Raw genomic sequence first — 23,258 nt, 5'->3', positions numbered from 1 at the left:
CTCGGGCATGGGTGTGTGTGATGTCCTTAGGTTAGTTAGGTTTAAGTAGTTCTGAGTTCTAGGGGACTGATGACCTCAGATGTTAAGTCCCATAGTGCTCAGAGCCATTTGAACCATTTTTGAAAGCAGGTATTGTGCGTGCTGAGGCAGAGTGCGTGCAGACTCGCCGCAGTGTCCAGCCCAGCTGTGCACACTAACGCACGCAGGGAATGGTGACTAGTCTGCTGTTCAAGATGCAGCAGTGCTGTTTCTGATAGAACGCCATATGCACTGCCTTAGCTCTGTGGTCTTTCTTACACGATTTTACATAACCTATTCATAAAAAAATTATTTTTACCTTATGTACAGCTTTATATGTTAGCTTCACGGTGGAGTGCCCATCATTTCGCCCATTTGATATTCGCATTTCATTAAGACACAACGTCAAATTCGAAAAGTTTGCAATGAAACATACGAGTTGCTATGGTTTTGTGTCTGGTGCATATTACATCACATGTTGCTACGAATGAAATTAGGTACGATATTATTTGGGAGAAGGTCTCTATTTGTCCCCAGTCTCGAGAAAATTGAACTCATGCAACACGTTCTCTTCCGATCGCACGCGTGCGACAATGAAATATTGATAACATACTTCATATCTTCTAAACCGCTCGAGATACGAAAACGAGATTTCGACCAATGGTAGCGCACAACGTGGAGAGTATTTTGTCTTATGGTTAACGTATGGAACTTTCTTACCTACGTCGATTTAGCCGAACCTACAGCTACTATTTATTTATTTATTTTCAACCCACTAATCTAATTTTTAAAAAGTCATTGATGGGTACTGGAAAGAGAATTCGCTGATATGTAAATAACAGTCAATTTTTTCTCTTATGTTACAATAAACCGACCCAGTGACGTTTTCTGTAAGGTATTGACCTGTCTGGGTGCATATCGCTTGTTTATTAAGACACCCTGTTTCAAGTTTCCATCGCTATAGCTATTGCAAGGTGAGTTTTTGCAGTGGCACAAAAAAAAGGAAAATTTAACGTGGCAGTTGGTTAAATGTATGTGTTACTCAAAATTCATAACTGATGACACTTCTCTGAAGAAAAAAAGTTTAACAATTCAGATGAAAGTAAATCGCCAATTCTGTTGGAATTTGAAGGGAATCCTGGAACCAAGAGTATCTTTAATAATGAACAGCTGAGGCTGAAACTTACCATAGGATTTTCTTTCTGCGCTTGACATTCTACATTTGACATACAAAAAATTACAGCAAATAGATTACCATCTTTCCATTCCTATCTCCGTACAGAGTGAGGGATTGAATCCTCTTTCTATATCTTTAATTCATCAGTGATAATGACTTTGACGAAGAGCTGGCAAGGTTCTGCAAGTTGTCGGTGTGTTCACTGCTTCGTAGTCACGAGAGTGTTTTACTGAGTCAGTTCTATTCTGCAGCAAAATTGCTGCGTTGTTCTGCTACAAATAACAAATTTGTTGCCTGTGTGTCTGTGGATAACAACGTTACAAAAACATGATAGCCATTACTTTATGAACCCCTTGATACTACTCATTGAGGTTAAAATAGGTTACAAAAAAGTATAATCATTAACATCGAAAACAAGGTGAATGTCACGACTTCATTCTGGAAGAGGAGAGGAACGAAAGCTGGTACACTATTTGCTGAGAATTATTTTTAAATTTTTCGGACGAAAAACAACGAGAAAGTACGTCACATTCCAGACGTTCACTATTAAAAATGTAATAGATTATGGGATTCTGCCAAAACTGCAACAGAACTGGCGAGCTATTTCGTCTGAATCTTTAATCTTTTGTCATTTGAATAAACTTCATCAGTTACGAGAAACTCCATTTCTCTTGTTGACATATTTAATTTTACTTCTTTTGCCAAGACACAGTATAACTTGGACAAACTCGCCTTGCATTATCTATTGCGACATAATCTGGAACAGTGTCATATTAAATAACCATTTGGCGACAAAAGAGGTTAGTAGATTATGTAAAAACTCACTGTTTCGGTTTGGAGTTACATAAGAGAAGACATTTCATGTTTATTCTCACACTAGAAAATTCTGTTTTCAATAGCTGTGTAAGACACAAAAAAATTACAGTACTGGACTGAAAAAATAAAATAAAAACCATAGCTTCTGCTATATCGGCATAGATATGAAAGCTCCGTAAGTTAACCATATAGCAGAGACTCTCTTCTTGTGTTCTGTCACCTGCCAAATCCCGTACCGATATCTCGAACGGTTTAGGATATTCATGAGGGATGTTATGAATGTTTCGGTCTCGAGCGCATGCGGTGGGAAGCGAATGTGCTATATAAATTCCATTTCCTTGAGCCTGGAGACAGATAGAGACCTCCTCCCAAGTTTACATAAAAATCCAACATCTTAGCTAAATTTCATTCCAAACAAAGTATGTTGTAATATGCACTAAACGCAGAATCATAGCGGCCACTATTTTTCATTGCAAACTTTATTGAATATCGCGCAGTGTCGTACTTATATGCGAATATCACCTTAAGTATAACCATTATCGAAATTTAGAGTAGTTCACCATGAAGCTGACATATAAAGCTATCAATAATATGAAAATAATTTTCTTATGTATTAGTTTCTGTAAAACCGTTTGAGAAACTCGATTCCGTCAGCACAGCGCGTCGCCAACTGGCACACCGAAAGCCAGCAAACTATGTCTCGTTCACTGTGGTTCACCATCCAGGCGCGGGGCCGCGCTAGTCTGCGCCGCCACCCAGGTCCATTGAGTGCCGCCTCATTACATAACAAGGGGCTACTTTCCACGTTGGGTCAAGCTGCCTCGCACTGGGCCCCCCTAGGCTCTCTGTCCGTGCGCGCCCTAAGTCAAGAACTTAACAGAACAACGAAGACAATCACACATGCAATACATTCAGTCGACCCACAGCTGAGACTAATATATGACTGGAACTAACTGCTATCTACATTCAGTAGAGTTCTCAAGTACAAAGGCAAATCTTGGACCGGCAGTGCAACTATGGACTTACGTAGTCAGATTCACAGTCTCTCAACTAGGCTCCAGACTAAGTCACTCTCTGACTGTCACACCCCTGGACTGTGTGAAGTCTGACCTGCCCTTTACCACATCATGAGATGTTCATAGTTGATGTTCCAGCGAACATCTTATGGAATCCAGAAAGTCACTGGCTTACACCACATACCACATCTGTCAATGATGGCCTCTGCCTTTGACAACATTATCTTATTTTCCAAGTCTGTGAACACATAAGTAGCGTTTCTGTCGATAACAGTAGCTAAAATACAGTCTAATTCCGAGTTTATTCCGGAAAACTCAATAAATGTCGACAACCATTTGGTGGTGTCTTAGAGGGGATGGCTCTAGCCAGCGTCTGCACTGGTACTAACTAATGCTTGCCATTATTAATTTCAGAGGTTTGATTATGTTGCGCATACATGACATCTCCATCCATCTCTCCACATTCCTGTGAATGCAAATTTTCCAAGGCCACAGTCCATCAGTTAAGTCTCTTGTCCTACTATGTAAGACAACAAGCCAATTCCTACCATTACATTTCTGTTGTATGGAAAAGATACTGTTTACATTGCATTACGTAACTCCTATCAGTGATTACAATACTTATACTGAAAAGATACAATTGACAGTGGATTATATCAATCCTACCAGCAATTAAAATCCTTTAACTGAAAACGAACGCATATCACATTTAATAAGCAATTTCAAATGTCTGCTGAAAAGATTCACTTTTCATTCTACATACATATACTGGATACCATGAATACAATACTCGTATTTGGTTACTATTTTCCTGTGAGCCATTATGCATTTACAACATATTCTGATAGTTCGTTGACTCTATCAAGGGACACACTTTCTTCAGTTTCTTCTGATTCATTTTTTAGTGTTATGCTTTTCAGTTTCTGACAGCTTTCATGTGATATTAACTCTTGCTCATTAATCCTGTTCACAACAATAGTTCGGCACATAATTTTTCGACAATAGTCACCCGTTATTATTCTAGATAGAAATCGGTGACAGTCTCTGTAACATCTGCAGTGCTGACACATGCATCCAAGGTATTTGTGGTAAGAAATGTCTCTTCGGTATTTTAATTCATCTCCTGGCTCTCTTAATTTGTGTCCAGTGATCTTTATATCTCTAGATGCCTATTCACGTGGTCTAGAGGAATACCTAGCTTTAATTTCGTTAAATTCATTTTTTCATTGATAATCATGCAGCAATCAGACTCCATCTGGAGTGCAAGCGGAATCTCATTCCTTGTGACACTAGCGCTTATTACATTTTCTGATCGTCATCATGATATATTGTGATTTTATCATTATGGAGGTGAATCGTATCTCTGTTTGCGCCTTATGGCTACATTTTTAACTTACCTCCACAACATTATGTAAGCAGTACGTGTAAAAATTCTTTTTAAGTCAGTGATTTATTGTCACTTTTACTTTATACGTATATTTTTACATTTAAATAATGTTAACCATTACAGGTGTCAATCATTAATCCTTCTGAAGAAGACGTTTTTAAAGATGTCGCTAACCTAGATCAAGGGGTTTTAATGAGCGTTTTTATTATTGCAATTGATTTGGCTCTTTGTCACCTTTTCTTCGCGAGGATTTCCTAGTTGAATCAATATTTGGGCATCATAACCTCGGCATTTCCTATCAAATTTCAATTTATCGCCCCCTTTCTTAGAGTGTCTGTGGGCTTTACATTATTACACGAAACAGTTAATTCTTCCTCCTCAGGAGCGACAAATAATCATCCATTGGCAGGAGCGACAAATAATCATTCATTGGTTCTATGTTGATAGGGAACGTGGATGTGGGTAGTGGAGCATCCCGGTAGTTTAACTGGACATAATTACAGTTATCATTTATTGTTAAACACACAATCAATGTATTACATGTCATAAATCGTAACAATCGTCGACAATAACACAGTTTAATAAACAATCCATAGTTAATCATCTACATCTACATACATACTCCGCAAACCACTGTATGCTGCATGGCGGAGGGTACGTTGTACCACTACTATCATTTCCTTTCCTGTTCTGTTCCTAAATACTGTGAGGGTAAAATGACTGTCTGTATGTCTTCATATGAGCCCTAATTTTTCCTACCTTACTTACGTTGGCGGCAGTAGAATCATTCTGCAGTTAGCTTCATTTTCAAGTTCATTAAATTTTCTCAACAGTTTTTCACAAAAGGAACATCCTCTTCCCAGAGATTCGCACTGAAGTTAACGAAGAATGTCCATAACACTCACATATTGATCAGTACTACCAGTAACAAATCTAGCAGCCCACTTCTGAGTTGTTTTGATGCCTTTCTAAACACTCGATCAGTACTCAAGAACAGGTCTTACTAGTGTTCTATATGTGGTTTCCTTCTCAGATGGACAATATTTTCATAAAATTCTTCCAATAACCAGAATACGACCATTTATCTTCCCTACTGGCATTCTTACGTGCTCGTTTCATTTCATACCCCTCTGCCCAGATAGTTAACTGATGTGACTGTGTCGACCAGGGCACTACTAATGCTATATCTGGGCATTATAAATTTATTTTTCCTACTTAGCTGCGTTAACTTATTTTTCTACATTTAAAGCAAGCTGCCACTCACCACATACATTTGCCAACAGGAAAAATAAACCTTACATCTTGTACAAAAGGAAGTGATGTCGTCATACATTTCATTGATATCTATTCTTTGCCTCCCACCTTTAGTACTTTCGCATTTTGATTCTGGTTGTAATGCACCTTATTGTTATTTTACATTTCTTGTTGAACTCTTCTGTACACTGGTGCATTTGTTGCGTTTTCTTTGAGCTCCAGTACATACACATCATAATCGTACATTAATCTGGTGCGATCTTTTAGTTATGTCCCAAATAAATTACAACTTTCTGCCATAAAACATTTCATGAGGTCCATATCCTGTCGCACTGTGTGATGTTGCATTGAAAACAAGTACTGGAGAGGGTTTCCATTAATCCCAATCTGTCTGACTCCTATTTACAAAGTGCCTCAGAAACTCAGTTAATGTATGGTGTAATCATTCTAATGGACCATTACTCTCAGGACAATAACTTTTTGTCTGAATCTTTTCAATTCCCATCATCTACATCCTCATTTAAACATGTCACTGTCAGAATTGTTTCCCATGTCGCTGAAAAGAACTCACAGTATTCCAAACTTCAAAACTATTATCTGTGCTAGTATTCTTGTTATTGCCTTGGCGTATTGTCTTTCTATCGGCTCTGCCACTCTACATTTTTTCAAGGCATCTTTGAACATTAATATGTATTTTTGCCTATATTCTGTCTCCACTAATACATTGTCAATAGCACATTTCTTGAATACGCTTTCTGATGTTTCCGTTATTTCTAGCAGCATCTTTATTTTATTCTGCGTAATTTTGTTCCTTTGCTAACTTACACGTGTTCCTGCGTATTGATTTATATCTTTTCTCATACCATCCCAGGTGAGATACTTTTAATCCATTCAGTGGTTCTCCCAATCCCTTGATGACCTTCAATAGGTGCATCATATGTTGCTTTAAAATTATTTTTACTTCTTCAGGACTCACCCTTGGATTTTCTCTTTTTCTAGTGAAGATAGTAGATACTCTCTCATCTTCTGTGTCTCCTGCTATCTTGGCCAGTGTGTCAGTTGCCTCTAGCACTGCAGTTATATTTTTGACTTCATGGCTCCTCGATAGTGCATCTGTGTCCTGACTGTTTTTACTGCTTTTATGCTGAATTTCATGTTCACACTCATGTAGCTTCAGTCTAAATTTCATTAATCTTGAGAAGACATCCAGAATATTTCTGACCCACATTAGCTGCTTATGATCATAAATCTACGTCCAAAAACATATGGTCTGTAATGAATATGCTACAGGAAGGTCCTCTGTTAGCTCTGTCTTTGACTTAGTACCACACCAGTATCATCTTGGCTTGCATCGGTTATGATTATGAATTCCTTTATGAAATTCAGGTATGACTGGGGGAATCACCAGCTTTTCACTTAATTCCAGAAACGTGTTTTTGTGCTTCAAGTCCAAGTATATGTAACATGTTTCTTTAATAACACATGTAGGGATCGCGCTGTCTTATTGAATCTATCAGTCTTTCATATCCTACCAGACCTAAATATGTATTCAGTTGTTTCTGCGTTTTTTGTGCCAGATATTCTTTAATGGCTGCTCTTTTATTCTGTTCTCGTTTTAGTCCTTCTGATGTGTCCTAGCTAAGTCACTTCTTTTTGGAGGAATTTACACTTATCTGCACCTAGTTTGAGATGGCGTTGCCCTAATTTTTCAAGAACTTCCATGTGTCAGATAATGTGTTCGTCTAATGATAATCCAAAAATTAGTATATCATCTAGGTATGTAAATAATTTTTCTCCTTGTAGTCCCATTAATAAGGAATTCATCAAGTTTTGGATTTGCCGTTCATAATGACCATATCATGTACTGAACACAGTCTTCTCATAGTCTCTCTCACCAGTCAATGCTTGATAATTCCGACTGGACAAATCCAATGTCGAAAAGCAATTGACTTTCCCCAGCCCATCGAGAATCTCGACTGTCTTATTTCTTGGTAAAGAAAACATTGAATTGCATGATATGTCGTTGAGTTTGCAGCAGTCTGCTGCCACTCTCCATTCCATCTTTTCACTAGTGTCCATCTTCTTTGCAACATTTGTAACACTTCCTTCTGGTAGTGCGGAATTTGATATAGTCTACAATTTATTACTTGACCCCCTGCTTCCGGCAGAAGGATAATTTTACTCTTTACACTCTCGGTGTATGATACTGTATCATCTGGCAAGTGAAATGTGTCATAGCAAGCTGCACACAGTTCTAATATCACATTTCTTTCTTCACAGCTTAAATGCTTTGTTCACATCTTCTCTTTAAGAACAATGATTCTTGCTTTCCCTCCTTTACTTGCTGCATCTGTCTTTGGAATTCTCCTTGTGGCCTGTACTCCTCTTGATACACTCTCTTATTCAGGCCATACAAATTCTACGTGCTTGTTGGTTGGTCCACTGATTCGACATGTATGATTTTCTGCGAATACCAGTGGTTCTCGTAGAAGTATTCCTTCATTGCTTTCTTGCCTTGGCACATCTGCTCCATTTATTCCTTTGTGTCAGTTTTTACTCTAAAAGCTCTTTCTTGTCACGGAAGTGTGATAATTTTTAACTTTCCTTTTCTTCACATCTTTGCATACTGCAGCTAATGTTATTTCTTATACATTCTTCGCCTGCTCCAATTATTTCTTAAACATTCTTTACCTGCTTCAGCGGATTCAAAATTTCCCTCCTTTCTTTGTTTAATGCAACTAACATTATTCCATGGTAATGTTTCACCTGTTCCTGCAGGTTCGTAGTTTCCCTTGTTTATTGCGACTAGTATGATTTCTGCTTCCCTACATTTCCCTACAATTCTAGTGTGTTTCCATCTGTGTGTTATTCTCTTCCTGGTTTCCACAGGACTCGTTTTTCCATGAGTTCTATTGATCCTTTAATCCTTGGTTTCATTTTCAATGTTTCGAGGTATTATCGTGATTCCTATGTTATGGCGAGCTACCTTTCGGGCTGTTTTCATTTTCATATTTCTTCCAAGAATTTATGTTGTCTGAGCTGTGTAGTCTATCACTGAGTCTAGTAAAGAAATTTCTACCCACTAGAACTACAAATGTAAGATCCAACGCTTTCCCTATAATGTGAAATTCATCTTTCACCAGCATGTTGTCACCTGTTGCCAACTCAAGGTTTACTGTACCTTCCATACTTATTTTATCTTATGGGAGCCTTTATATTTTATGAAGTAACGGCTTTTTCATGAGATGAGAAAACATTTTATTTTCCAAGCACAGATAAAACTCACAAGAAAAAAACAACTCGTAACCAAGCCGACTACGGCAAAGATAAATATCTATCAGCTGCAGCTTTCACCCGCTGTTTTTGGCGCAGTGGATAAATGACGTCGCCACATCAGCCCCCCTCCTTTTGAAACCGGGTGCACCAGGTATGTCGGGAAACTTGCACTTGATTTTTCTACCAGCTCTCGTGAAAACATCTGGTGCAAGCAATGGCTGCACCTGTTCTGCACTTTCTGCTTCGTTGTCCTCTTCTGAAACCGAGGGCTCGGCGAGACTATCGGCTGTTTCTTTGGCCTCCACGTTTGAGGGTGATTTTGCAGACCGAGGAAGGAGTGTACCCTCTTCGGTGTAAGCAGGTTTAAGCCGCTCAATTGAGACTGTCTCTTCTTTACCATCCTTATCGATTTTGAAGCTGTGGCTTCCTCTTGTGATTACCCTGTATGGTCCAGAGTAAGGCGAAACAAGCGGCGGGCGCACCGTATCATCCCTAAGCCACACGTGGGACGTTGCTTGCAGGTCTTTGTGTACAAACACTCTCCGGTCTCCATGTCTGACAGGGTTAGTGGGTTTGATGTTTCTCATTCTAACGCTGAGTTGTCTCGCGAATTGGGTGCATAGCTCAGGGGCGAACGGCTGTGTAGATGCTGGAACGATAAATTCTCCAGGAACCCTTAATTGCTCGCCATAAACCAATTCTGCGGAAGAGCATTGTAAGTCCTCCTTCACGGCCGTTCTCAATCCGAGTAGGACCAGCGGTAGTGCTTCAGGACATGAAGTGGAACTACACATTAATGCAGCTTTGAGCGTGCGGTGTAGTCGTTCCACCATTCCATTACTAGATGGATGATAGCTTGTGGTGCGTAGGTTGTTGCACCCGCACAGTAGTAAAAGTTCATTGAAAAGTTGGCTTTCAAACTGCCTTCCGCGACCTGTTGTTATGTTTTGCGGAACGCCAAACCTGGAGAACCATGAATGCAACAGTGCTTTTGCAACCGACTCCGCAGAAATGTCTTGAATTACAACTACTTCAGGCCACCTGGTAAAACGATCAATGATTGTGAGCAAATAGCGTTGTTCTGAAGAGCATGATAGCGGGCCCACAATGTCCACATGTATATGTGAAAATCTTGCAGATGGCGTCGGGAAGTCAGCAATAGGTGCAAAGACATGTCTGCTGATTTTATTACGCTGGCATGTTAGGCATGCACGCGCCCATGCACGACACTCTTTTTGTGTTCCAGGCCACATTACTTTGGAGGAAACTAACTTGGCTGTAGCTCGTATTCCTGGATGTGATAGGTTATGTAGTGCACTATAAATCTCGCGACGATATTGTTCTGGTATGTAAGGTCGCTCCTTTCCTTTTGCTGCATCACACCAAATTCCGTCTGGAACATTTGGGACAGACACACGTCTGAGCCGCAGCGCAGTTCTCTGTTCCTCTATTAGACGGCGCAAGAAAGGATCTGCTCGTTGTTTAGACGCTAACTCGGTCCAACGAATTGAATTTAAACTGGCACAATTCCTAGGCAGGCAATCTGCGACCAGGTTGTCTTTTCCTGAAATGTGACGCACGTCAGTTGTGAACTGTGCAATGTACTCGACTTGCCTGCACTGGCGTGGTGAATTGAGCTCTGTGTCTCGTTGAAATATAGCTACTAACGGCTTGTGATCGGTAAAAATTGCAAAGTGCCTCCTTTCGACAGACGTGCGAAAATGCTTTATGGCTAAGTAAATAGCAAGCAACTCACGGTCAATAGCACTCCATTTTTGCTGCTGTCGAGTCAGGTTTTTAGAGAAAAATGCGAGCGGCTGCCATCTGCCATCAGCTTCTTGCTGTAGCGCTGCACCCACTGCTGTTTGGCTCGCATCAACCATGAGCGCTAAAGGAGCGCTTAATCTTGGATGTCCCAGTAGTGTTGCCCGAGAAAGACATTTCTTTAAGTCATGGAAAGCTGCTTCAGCATCTGGACTCCATGGAATTTTACGATTTCCTGTTGTATTTTTACCTGCAAGTAACGTTGTGAGTGGCTCTTGGGCGGCAGCTAATTTAGATAAGTGACGTCTGTAATAGTTGAGCATGCCTAAAAATCTGCGAAGTCCTTTTTAAGTTGTGGGAAGGGGCATCTGTTGTACTGCTTCAACCTGCTCAGGCAAAGGCGACAGGCCTACTGCTGAAACCAAATATCCCAGGAGCTTAACCTCGCGTTTTCCAAACGTGCACTTTGTTTCGTTAATAATTATGCCATACTCTGTCAGACTGCGGAAAAGCTGCCCCAGATGTTCGACATGCTGATATACAGAACCAGAGAATACTAAAATGTCGTCCACATAACAAAATACGAATGGTAATTCTCGAAGCACCTAATGCATGAATCTTTGCCATGTTTGGGCAGCGTTTCTGAGGCCAAATGGCATAAAATTGTACTCATACAAACCGAATGGTGTGATAACTGCTGTTTTTTTTATGTCAGATGGAGCCATGGGAATCTGGGAAAATGCTTTGGCGCAATCAATCACACTAAATATTTTGGCATTGCTAATCGTACTGTTAAAATCAGTCACATTGGGTACTGGGTAGCGGTAGGGAATTGTGCGGGCATTGAGCGCCCTGTAGTCTCCACATACTCTCCGTGAATTGTCTTTTTTACGGACAGAAGTCTGTCGAACTCAGCTCGCGCCGCGAGCAGCTTCTCTGGAGGCAGACGCCGCGGGCGGAAGGCAACGGGTTGACCTTGTGACGTGCTGATGTGGTGTTGAGTATTGTGTCTGCATTTCCTGGTTGCGTTGATGGGTTCGGTAAGTGCTGGAAAGTCTTGAAGTAGTTAACGAAAAAGTGATTCCTCCGACAGTGCTCTGATATTGCCTACAGTATACGAATCGTTACGACTGTCGGGTGTCTTCTTGCGTGACGCACACGTGTGCGCCCCGCTTAGTTGCGGGTACGAAATCGTATCACAATATCCCGACGCGGATGACGCGGTAGAGGAGCCGGAAATCTTCGTGCGGAAGACACGGGCACATCGCACTGCACTTGAACCGACGCGGAAGACGCAGTAGGCAATATCCCTTCTATGGGAACTGTCACCATACGACGGTTAACCAGGTCGGGCATAAGTCGGTAGTTCCGTAAAAAGATCGCTCCAATTATAGGACTCGGCACATCAGCGACCACAAAAGTCCATTTTGGATGGAAGTTGGAATTCATATGTAATGCCAACTGTTTCTCACCATAGGTAGATATTCTGGAATTGTTTGCCGCAGTCAGCACATGTTGCGTTGTTGTCGTGAGTATATCACCTCTCTTTCTTGGATAAACACTGACTTCTGAACCTGTGTCAATCAGAAACTTCTCACCTGAAGAGAGGTCCAACACGAACAATCGGTGTGATTGGTTGACTGCAGATAACGTGGCGTTTTCACCTCTTTGAATCACGCTATGACTCGGGCGCCTATGTTGTTGTTGACGAACGTTAGAGCCCTTTAACGCCCGCCTTTTAAGTTTGGGTAGCTGCAGGGTTGAATACATTGACGGGCAGTGTTACCGAAGCGTCTGTGGTACCAGCACCATTGATCTGTCAAATCCTGTTGGATAGCATTTCTTCGTCTTTTCCAACTGCGACTTCGTAGCTGCTGGTGGTGTGACGTTACTTGCACGTTGAGTTTTGCCACTTGAGCTGCCAGTTGCTGTATGGTGGGTTTGGTCGATGAGCACTGCTGTTGGGAAGCATTATTGCATGTTCCTGACTCACTGACGTCAGATTCCATCACACTACACGTTCTTGGGCCTCTATCCTGGCTGTAGTTGAATTCGGAACACGCAGAAACTTCGGTTAAGGTGTTTGTGATGGTGTCTGCTTTTTTGCTAAGACTTGCAATGGTAAGTCTGTTTCTACTGCAATGACGGCACGGATGTTGGCAGGAAGTTTACGAAGCCATATTAGACGCAAAGACTCTTCAGGTAGGAGTTCCGGGCCGGATAATGTACGTAAGGCTTTGAGTACTTGTGACGGAGTCTTGTCGCCCAAATCTTCGTATGCGAAAATTTTTTTTTGTCGCAAATCTGGTGACAACGTATAATGCTGTATGAGAGCTTCCTTTAGCACAAAGTAATTTTGTTGCGATAAGGTTTCTTCTACTTGCTCTATCACTTCTAAATTTAGATGTGAAACCACTATATTAAATTTGTCAATGTTGTTAGACACCCCACGCTGCCGAAATATGCATTCAGCCTGCGTAAACCAAAGCTGGGGGCGCGTCGGCCAGAACGCGGGAACCTTAACACTTCCGTGTCGCGCGTAGGTACTCCCATCTTTTGCGTTAACTTCTGTCGTTCCGTTTTGTGGCGAATCAAAGGGCGTGGACCGCGATCCTTGGTCGAACAGACTTTAGTCTTCAATCTTGATTCCACTGCCCCATGCTTTTGTCTCTGAATTCATTATTCTCGTCGGTATATATATTTTCTTTATGCTTCTGCTACGATTTTACGGGGTCACCACTATGGGAGCCTTTATATTTTAGGAAGTAACAGCTTTTTCGTGAGATGAGAAAACATTTTATTTTTCAAGCACAGATCAAAAACTAACAAGAATAAACAACTCGTAACCAAGCCGACTACGGCAAAGATAAATATCTATCAGCTGCAGCTTTCACCCGCTGTTTTTGGCGCAGTGGATAAATGACGTCGCCACAAACTCTTACCACTTTCTTATTGTTGTGTGCATTCTTCTTAGCAGGAAACATCCAGTCAGGCTCTACCCTTTGTTGTTGCTAAAGCTTTAGGGCTACAGAATTTCATTTAGTTCATGATTCATAATATGGGTAATTTTATAACAAACATCTGATGCAGTCAGCTGTTTTACTTGAAGTGCTAAAAGGTGTTCCTTCACAATAATAATATGTTGGCTGGTGCTGGTATTCCGTGGTATGTCTGATCATCTTCTAACATATCCAAAGAATCTAAATGAGAAGAATGTTCTAGTATTTTTGTCAAGTATTGTTAAGAGTTTCCCTGTGATCTCTATGGAGAGCTGGTTCTTTAAAATTTTTGTGCAGTTATCTAGTACTACGTGAGCTTCACTGCTTTTTAGGAGAGTTTTAAATGCTGGAACTTTGTTGTGAATACTCTGACTGTTAACCACTAGGATTTTAATGCTCTCACCTGTGAGGGCCATTTCTTTCGTTCTTACACTGATACTTTCAGGCCTCGTACACCTAGCGTTATCTGGAATTGATGGGGTGTCGCATAATGTAAAGAATTCTCGTGTAAACCACACCCACAACCAGCTGAGGGCACCCATCCCCAGAGGTAATGGTGGAGGGGGGTGGGGGAGGGGGCACACTCCATACCCCCACCCCGCACCTAGCTCTCAAATAAATGGAAAATAAATAATGTACAATGGTGTTTTTACTTCAAGAAAATGATTTTAAAATCGGTATTTCATGAGTTTTTAACAGGATGAGGACTAGAGGTTTTTTTATGGTTACTTACAAGTCGCCATTCGTCTTTCAAAATATTAAAAATACTCCATACCCCTGGTCTCGCCCTCGCCCCCACCTTCCCCTCAAACTGTCGTATGGATCTAGAAGGGATGCCCTTGCAGTCTGCTACATGGATAGCAGCGTCTGGGGTGTAGTGCACACCTGACTCATTTCGGGGGAACCTACAGTTCTCAGTCCTATGGCGCAAGTCTCAGAAGTCATAGCCTAGTTTGTCACAGAACCTTTGTGGTATCTGGTTCAAGCCTTCCACTCAACTCAGATCCAGAGGGGCCACGATCTGTTTTGGGGATGATGCTGCAGATAGCGAGCTTCGTTGAAAATCCATGACAAGACTGGTATTCTCAGTCTTCTCTGCCAGTGTGACTTCGTAGACCCGATGGCAGGCATCGTTCGTCTCAACGTGTGTTACAATCTGCAGTTGGTTCCCGCAGTGACTTACGGAATAGCCTTTTCAACATTGGTTTCCTGCTCACTGAATGCACTTGGTGTTCCTTCCTATCCCTTGCTACAATTTCCGTAACGGGTACCATTATTTGCCATACATTTGAACCACCATTGATTAATAGACACGTATGTTTTGTGTTTGTCTCCCCTTAACATGGGACGCAGCACATTTCCAAGCAGGTGAAGTGAGTCTTACTGTCTCAGTTTTGGTTTCAGTGGAAGGCAGTTTTAGGTTAGATGGATGGGTGTAACATGCCCTGGTCCCTGGCTCCACTGTATGCTACGTTCAGACCTACCACTTACACGCCACTCACAGTCAAATGCACAAGTAGTCATAGATATTATACTTCCTGCAGAAGGGACAATTCCATTTCCTGCAGAAGGAATAGTTTCCACAGAACAAGAATTCAATTGAAATGTTACGTTCTCAAAACACTGTTGTGACTGAACTCGCACATTGTCAAATCCTAGCAACTTACGACCCAATTTGGAAACAATTTCTCAGAGTGATAAAGAAATGCTAACCGTGAGCTTTGCATAGCGTCCGTCTACAATGCGTCTTTTATATGTTAACGAAGGATGTGTGTGCTCTGTAGGTCAGAGAGTAGACACTGAGAGGAGTGGGATTCAAATCCCCGCCTGGCCGCACAGTTCTCTTCAGCTTTTTTCAAACTTAATTACAGCGAATTCCGGGATGGCCTTTTCAATTACACCACAGCTGATTTCTTTCTCGATTCCAGCTAATCTAATGCTCGACGTCTAGTAAGATTCGTTCTTTCTTTTTCGAAATGTGGAGAAACGGTAGACTAAGAATTATTTACAAAAAGTCCGTTGAACAACAGCAGCACACATGACATAATGAAAAAAGATAGATAAATTAAGTGTCGGTGGCTATCACCATTTTCCTACTTATCACTGATCGTTGAATACAGGATTATCACAGCCTGCTCAGATTATCTAAGTAGTACGCCTTATGAGGAGCGTATGAACTTTTCGTTGCCCAAATGTGCATTTTCAAGCGTCGATCAACCAAGGCGGCACTACATATATTTATCGGTACGCCAGGAGAAACGATAAATATCATAGCATGGCATGTCTGGATCAGAAAGATATATTTCACGTCTGTACTCACTACTGGATCGCAACTCTGAGAGGCAGTGACTGAAAAAAAAATCTTGCGGTTTGGAAATGTAAAATGGTTACTGGCACTCATTACCTTTATAAAAACTTATTATCATACACGGTTATGCCTATCCGAATAGCAACGGACGAAGCGCGTTGATGCCAGCAGAGTTTCACACATTTGTTGTAGTTTATGTCTTTCAGAAAATCACCACTTTTCCCTTAGTAACCCTGTAACAATCTTCAGTTAATTGAGTTGTTTTACACTGCGTATGATCTAGCGTGTCTATGGATTGGATTGCGCTGAGTCACAACAGATGTATTAATTATTGCCGCTTTATGTAAAATGCAATAACAGCAGCAACGCGTAAGAAATTTCACAGGAGAAAGTTTGTTGCACATCATATATATATATATTTCGGTTTAAATATTTTATTTTCCAGTTAAGTGGGATACATCAATCATACGCCTATTAATTATAAACATTATAACAGATAGCTTAATCAGATGTACTATATACCTATTAATTATAAACATTATAACAGATAGCTTAATTAAGTGTACTATGTTTCATTTGATGTAGTGTAACTTCGGGGGTATAGCTCAGTGGTAGAGCATTCGACTGCAGATCGAGAGGTCCCCGGTTCAAACCCGGGTGCCCCCTTAATTTTGATGTTTTTTTTTTTTCTCGATTACTTCGTTTATAGTTATGATGGTGAATTGGATGCACACTATAGTGTATTTAACGACTGTACACTAATGGAGACAAAAACAATTTCACCATGTCCTCTGCATACCATATGTCAGATGTCTTCGAAACATGTTGTTCGTTAGTGTTTTGTTTTGCGTGTTGGAAGCGGTGAGTATGTGGCCGTGTGTAATGTGAGTGTGCAGTGTAATTTCAAAAGTGTTAACTGGTAGCCACAGAACTCATAGATAGAAACAACAGATTTCAGTAAATATAGGGCACTGAAATGAACTATAACGCTTCAGCAGGAGCAAGACATCGTAAGTGTAGGTGGTCTCACTTAAATCAGATGTGGTGAACAACTGGTTAATCAAATCTGTCGTTCGCTAGAAGCATTTTGGGTAGATTTGCACGAAAAGTATCTGCACAGTAGTCAGCAAAGTAATATGTATAGTATACAAAAATTAAATGTTGACTGTAACGTAAATTGTAGCTTTGGAGGTTAATTGTAGTGCTCTTTTGCCATTAGAATCTTGATGTTCAAGTGCAGTTGGACTACTTGACAACTTTTTGGTTTTCTTTAGTTAAGGTGGCGTTGACAGTTGATAGTAGTTTGTGATCACCACACCTAGTTTATTTGTGACCAAAACAGTTAGTGTAGAACTATTGGTTTTGGGTGCTTACAGCAAATGTGCAGCTTACACTTAAATTTTTGCATCGTCATAGTGATTTGTTTTCGTATCATTCACCACTGAAAAAAAGTTTGTGTGTAGTTATGCAACATAGTGCACGTAAGTATCGTGTGTGTGCCGTTGTACTTTAATCATTTGTAGTTGATAGTTGTAGCTATTCACTTACAGGCAATTTACGTAATAGTTACGCGAATAATACATAACATATCGGTAGATGTTTAATTAAAACATTTTCCCATGGGCTGCATACTCAACAGCACACTTAAAAGCAAATTAATGGATAAACATTAAATGTCATGCGTTAAGCTCATTCTCGCCATCTCATTTCATGGCAAACATACTTTGCAGTACATGTGTTTTCGGTAGTCTTTCCCTCAAAAATTGCTTTTTAAAATTTATGATTGGTAAAATTTGATGTCCAATAACTTTCTCACTACTTTCATTATAAAATAAGAGTGCATGAGTTGCATTTCCAGACAAGTGAAAGAAGAAAAGGAAACTGTGACCATCATGGGATGTAAATATAATCCAAGGTCTTAACATTTTATTGCAGTGGTCATAATATTACTTCTCTGGTTAAGATGTAATGTATTGTGCCACCAGTGGATCCTTTACTAGGGGCAAGGAATGTGTGGAGTTTCACCCTTACATGTACTTTGTGGAAAGTAATTTATTGTTCATTTATGCAAATGGAAGGAACTGGATCTACGTTTTTGATATTCCTTTATCTGTACAAATTTATATGTGGAGCTTATCCGTGCAATTAATGACTTGAAAATAGGAATAGTGATTATTTAATAGATTTCATACTTGCTACATTAAATTGAACGCATTTTCATAACTGCTGTGTTTTCAGTAGGCCTACATTCTTGCTTTTCATAGTGGGATCCAAATATGAAATTTTAAAAGAAATTTCTTTTCTTTTACATTCCTAAAATTTTGCTTCTGCATTAATCAGCGATGTTTGCCAGCATGGACCACTGCTGTTCTCCAAAGTGTTGCCCAGTAATACAATTGCATATGTAGTACTCTAGAGAAATTTGAAGAAATGTTTTTAGGCAATTTACCCTCAAGCACCAGTGTGTGTGTCACGTATAATACACAGTTTCTAGGGCTCGGTCTATGCTGTCAGATGTGTCTTTATTACTGTAGCTCTTGTTGTTGTGGTCTTCAGTCCTAATGTATGTTTTATTCTAGTTTTACCTACTGTAACCTACATCCACTAAATCTGCTACTTGCACTTAAGCCTCGGTCTCCCCTCCTCTCCCTTCCTTTCATTAACAAGCTAAAGATTGTGTGATGCCACGTGATGTGTCCTATCAAATAATTTGGTCATGTTGTGCCATTAATTCATGTTGTCCGCAGTTCGATTCAGTTCCTCCTCAGTGTTTTGCTCTACCCATCTAATCTTCAGTGTTCTTCCGTAGCATCTCATTTTCAAAGTAGTTGTTTTTTTTCCCCCTCTGACCTGTTTATTGACCTCATTTTACTTCCTTATAAGGCTACACTCCAGATTTACTAACACTTATTTTTTTTAATTTCCTTTTTCAGACAAACTTTTAATGTTATTGTCAGCCTGCATTTTATAACCTTTCTGTTTAATCAGTCCTCAGGTATTTTGATGCACAAACAACAACAGCTTGTAGATTCCTTTTTTAGTGTCTCATTGTCAATCTAATTTCCTCAGCATCACAAGATTTATTCTGCTATATTCCATTACACCCGATGTAGTGTTGTTAATACTCATCTTGTATCCTCTTTTCAAGGCAGTAGCCATTCAGCTCAACTGCTCTTTCAAGTCCTTTTTTATTACTGACAGAATTGCAATGTCATTAGCAAATCTCAGTGTTCTTATTTCTTCTCTATGTACTTTATTCATCATTTCAAATTTCTCCTCAGTTTCCTTTACTTGTGGCTCAATGTACATGCTGAAGAACTCCCTTCTCAACTATTGTTTCCCTTTCATGCACTTCAGCTCGTAACTGCAATTGAAAATAAGTCATAGGGTCAGTGTTGCCTTGCATGTTTATAATCAAACTGACCTTCCCTAACATAGCCCTCTACCAATTTTTCTCTTCTCTTTTTCTCTTCTCATTATTTTCTGAGAATAATTTAGTGAACTGATAGTTCAGTATTATTCACACCTGTCAGCACCTGCCTTCTTTGCAGTTGGAATTACTTATTACATTCTTCTTTAAATCTGAAAGTATTTCATCTGTCTTATACACCATATAAAACGTTTCATCGTGGCTGGCTCTCTCGAGGGTCTCAGTAATTTTGAGGGGAAGGTGTCAACTCTGGAGGTTTGTTTTTGATTTAGATCTTTCAGAGCTTTGTCAAATTCTTCTTGTAGTGCAATATCTCACATCTCACTTTTATGTACTTTCTTTTTCCCCTTCTGTTATCACATATGATTTACCTAAATGGGAAGAGAGGGAATTAACCGCAAGCCTTGTGAAGACGCCATCTGAGCAATCAGCTGAAGAGACATCGCCTAACCGTGTGAAATGTAAATGGTCAAATGTATGAAACTTCCTGGATTAAACCTGTGTGCTGGACTGAGACCTGAACTCGGGACCTTTGTCTTTCACAGGAAAAGTGCTCTACCGACTGAGTTACCCGAGCACGACTCGTGATCCACGCTCACAATTTTACTTCTGCCAGTACCTTGTCACCTACCTTCCAAACTTCACAGATGTTCTCCTCGAAACTTGCGGGTCTAGCACTTCTGGAAGAAAGGATGTTGTGGAGATGGCTTAGCCACAACCTGGGGGATGTTTTCTGAATGAAATTTTCACCCTGCAGCAGAGTGTGCACCAACATGAAACTTCCTGGCAGATTAAAACTGTGTGACAGACCGAGACTCTAACTTGGGACCTTTGCCATTTGTGAGCAAGTTCTCTACTGACTGAGCTACTCAAGCCATGTGTCCACAATATCATTTTTTCCAGAAGTGCTAGTCACCCAGGTTTCATGGGAGAACTTCTGTGAAGTTTCAAAAACAGGATACAAGGTACTGACAGAAGTAAAATTATGAAGGCAGGTCATGAACCATGCTTGGGTAGCTCAGTCAGAAGAGCACTTGCCTGCGAAAGGTAGAGTTTGAGTCTTGGTCCAGCACACAGTTTCGATCTACCAGGATGTTTCATATCAGGGCATACTCCACTGCAGAGTGAAAATTTCATTCTGGTCAGATGTGTATTTTAACCACAGTCCACCTTAATATGACATAGTCCATGTCCATTGAGGCAGGATAGGACCTTCATAGTCTCAGATGTTACTTAATTTAGGATATGTTAAAATGAAGGATTAAGTAAGCAACACTTTTTTTCCCCTCTAAAAAAGTTTCTGCTCAGAGATACAGCCCTTCAAAGATGGTGTGCATACCGTTTTGGAGATGTGAATTTTGGGAAAAAATATTGAAATGGTGTATCTCTGGAATAGTTCTAGATATTCTATGTGCTTTTCTTATTTCTAAGATAATTGCTTTATGATGCCAAAGAAATCCACCATTTGGACTTATCTGTCATAGTTCTTTTACTATAGCTTTCTGAACTTTTTTAAATTTCTGGAATGTTTTTTCCTTCCAAAATGCCGATCCATAAAATTTTGATTTTTTTTTTTTCTGTTGATTATTACCATATAGCTCTAATTCCCTGTGAAAGACAAAGGTCCCGAGTTCAGGTCTCAGTCCAGTCAGTTCAACAAATTTTATAAACAGTTGAAATTTTTGCCATACATAAAACCTGTTTTATTACCACATTATCACATAATAGGCTAATAAAAATCAAAATCTAGCCTTATTTAACATAATTTTAGTTTTGAAAGATGAGTAAGAGACTCATTTTTCAAACATTTTAAATTGTTCCAAAATAGCCTATATGCGAAAGACTTAAAGGTTTCAATTTATGCAAGAGTGATGCCTTCCTGTTGAACGAATAGGAACTGGAGCACTTACAATAATCAAAACATTGTGAACGGGAAGTGAGCACTGATGACGTCGTTGCTGTCCTTCAGCTGGAAACCTATATATCCAATCCAACAGCTGGCCCTTGTGGTTGCACAAAGTTCACTGCAATTTCATTTAACTCATAACTAGTGTCTATAATCTCTGCAATCCACCAGTCACAGTGATACGCCACAAACATCCCCCTTCTCATGTTGTGAATTTGAATATTATCCCGCTGTTTCTGAGATGTTGGCCGAATGAACGAAATTTCTTCTTTTTTGCTCTCTAAAGTGCGTGCATCGCCCATCACTTTGAGTCCAAAAATGTGCATCTCAATTCCTTTCAGTATTCTGAATCACAGCTGTATGTATTTGGTCTGGTAAGATGATGTTTTGTAGCATGGTGTTTCAGGAGGTCTCCTACACGATCACAAGGCCCCTACCCGTGGCCAGTAGTGCTGTATACCCAGTCAGTTGGCACAAGCGACTTACTCAATTCAAACAGCTGGTACGATTTTTAAAATGACCAAGAGCACCATCAGCAATAATGATGATCTTCTCTGCCCCTGTTTGCAGTTGAAGAATTTTGCGTGTTGTTAGGAAAGCATGTGCTGTGTCATGTCCTGTGTCATCACTTATAACTGCAACACTTGTGGTCTTGTTTTGAAAATATGTCACTCCTGTAAAAATTGAAACCTGTTCATTACTCCAATGATATCCTTGTACTTCTTGTGGGAGAATTACAGACCAGTTCTCAGCAAAATCACAGTGAAGCACTAAACATAGTTCTTCAGCCCTTTCACTTTTGCAATCTGTTATTGTTGCAATTTCTTCAGATACTGGTGTATTACTGCTTTCACTGACCATTTACCAAGTTCATCAATGAAACTGTCAAAGGCAACAGTTTTCTTAGTTTATTTTCATCCCATGCCACATATATAATTTCTGCAGGTTTTATCTGCTACGTCTTCCAGGCCAGTTGTCTGTAAAGACAGTCCTCCCTTTCCAGGGCAGTCACCACATTCTTGAAACAAATAAGTCTTTCGCCTTACGTCACAGATTACTAATGACTTCACGTGCCCAACCAAGGTGTCATATGTCATGTGCTTCAGTAATTTCTTCAGAGTTACCACACAGAGTTCAAAATTTGCACAGTACACACATAAAGAAACATCTCTAGATGGGTGTGGAATTACATCTTAGGTCATAGTGTATAAAATTTTGATCTTCCAATATGTGAAGTTGTATAGTTGCTCTTATAAATTGCAAAAGTTTAAGACTGCAAGTCATGTACCTCTTCACTTTCACAACTTTTTAACCTTCAGCTGTTACAGTTACACCGCCTTTTTTGTTGGCACTCTGGCGAGAACAGTTCCATTTATCTTCCAAATAAAATGACTGCACTGTTTGAACTTGAGCTGCTTCTACATGACCATAATAGGAATCTTGGCTTCCAAAGATTCCTTTTACAGACCTCATATTTCTTGATTTGTCTGCCATGTACTTTGATACTGATGGAATGTGGTTCAGAATTGTTTTGTTTGAAAATGTCTCTGGAATAATAGTTAAAACTTGAATCTTTTCTCTGTAGGATGCACAATATTCAACAGCTGAATTGATATTTGTGAAAAATTCCTGGCAAGAGATGCAAGAATGCTTTGGTTCATTTTCTTCTGAAGATGTAATTTCTACTTTAAAGAGTGTGGTCAGTTTTGCTGCAGTGTAATCATCCATAGCTTTAGTAATTTGTCTGCACTTTCTTGATGCATAGAGCTTATGACTAGACTTCCTCTTTAATCGAGATGAAAATAGTCAGCACACTTCACTCTTCAGTGGCCCCAGTCAGGAGACATATCAAACAATCCTTTTTACGAAATGCTCTGCAACTGTGTCAACTGGCAGATTCCTCACGA

General features: G+C 40.1%; 1 protein-coding gene and 1 non-coding gene across 3 annotated transcripts in view; both read left to right on the top strand.

Annotated features, from left to right (window-relative positions):
- The first annotated feature begins 16,609 nt into the window (after positions 1-16,609).
- On the top strand, positions 16,610-16,681 carry Trnac-gca. The gene has a single exon. It is a non-coding gene; the product is annotated as a tRNA-Cys (tRNA).
- A 148-nt stretch (positions 16,682-16,829) lies between these two features.
- Positions 16,830-23,258, top strand: part of LOC124787111 (protein YIF1B) — a 62,961-nt gene continuing 56,532 nt past the window's right edge. The window contains exon 1 of one of the 2 annotated variants that reach the window (XM_047254314.1): positions 16,830-17,025. In XM_047254314.1, coding sequence (XP_047110270.1) covers positions 16,992-17,025 — 34 coding nt within the window. In that variant the 5' untranslated portion in view covers positions 16,830-16,991. Of the gene's footprint in view, positions 17,026-17,367; positions 17,497-23,258 lie in introns of those variants that run through there. The other variant, XM_047254315.1, reaches the window with a different exon arrangement.

The sequence above is a fragment of the Schistocerca piceifrons genome, chromosome 1, assembly GCF_021461385.2.
Source record: "Schistocerca piceifrons isolate TAMUIC-IGC-003096 chromosome 1, iqSchPice1.1, whole genome shotgun sequence".
Lineage (NCBI taxonomy): Eukaryota > Metazoa > Arthropoda > Insecta > Orthoptera > Acrididae > Schistocerca > Schistocerca piceifrons.
The sequence above is the reverse complement of the archived record's forward strand: the minus strand, read 5'-3'. Positions and strand labels throughout refer to the sequence as shown.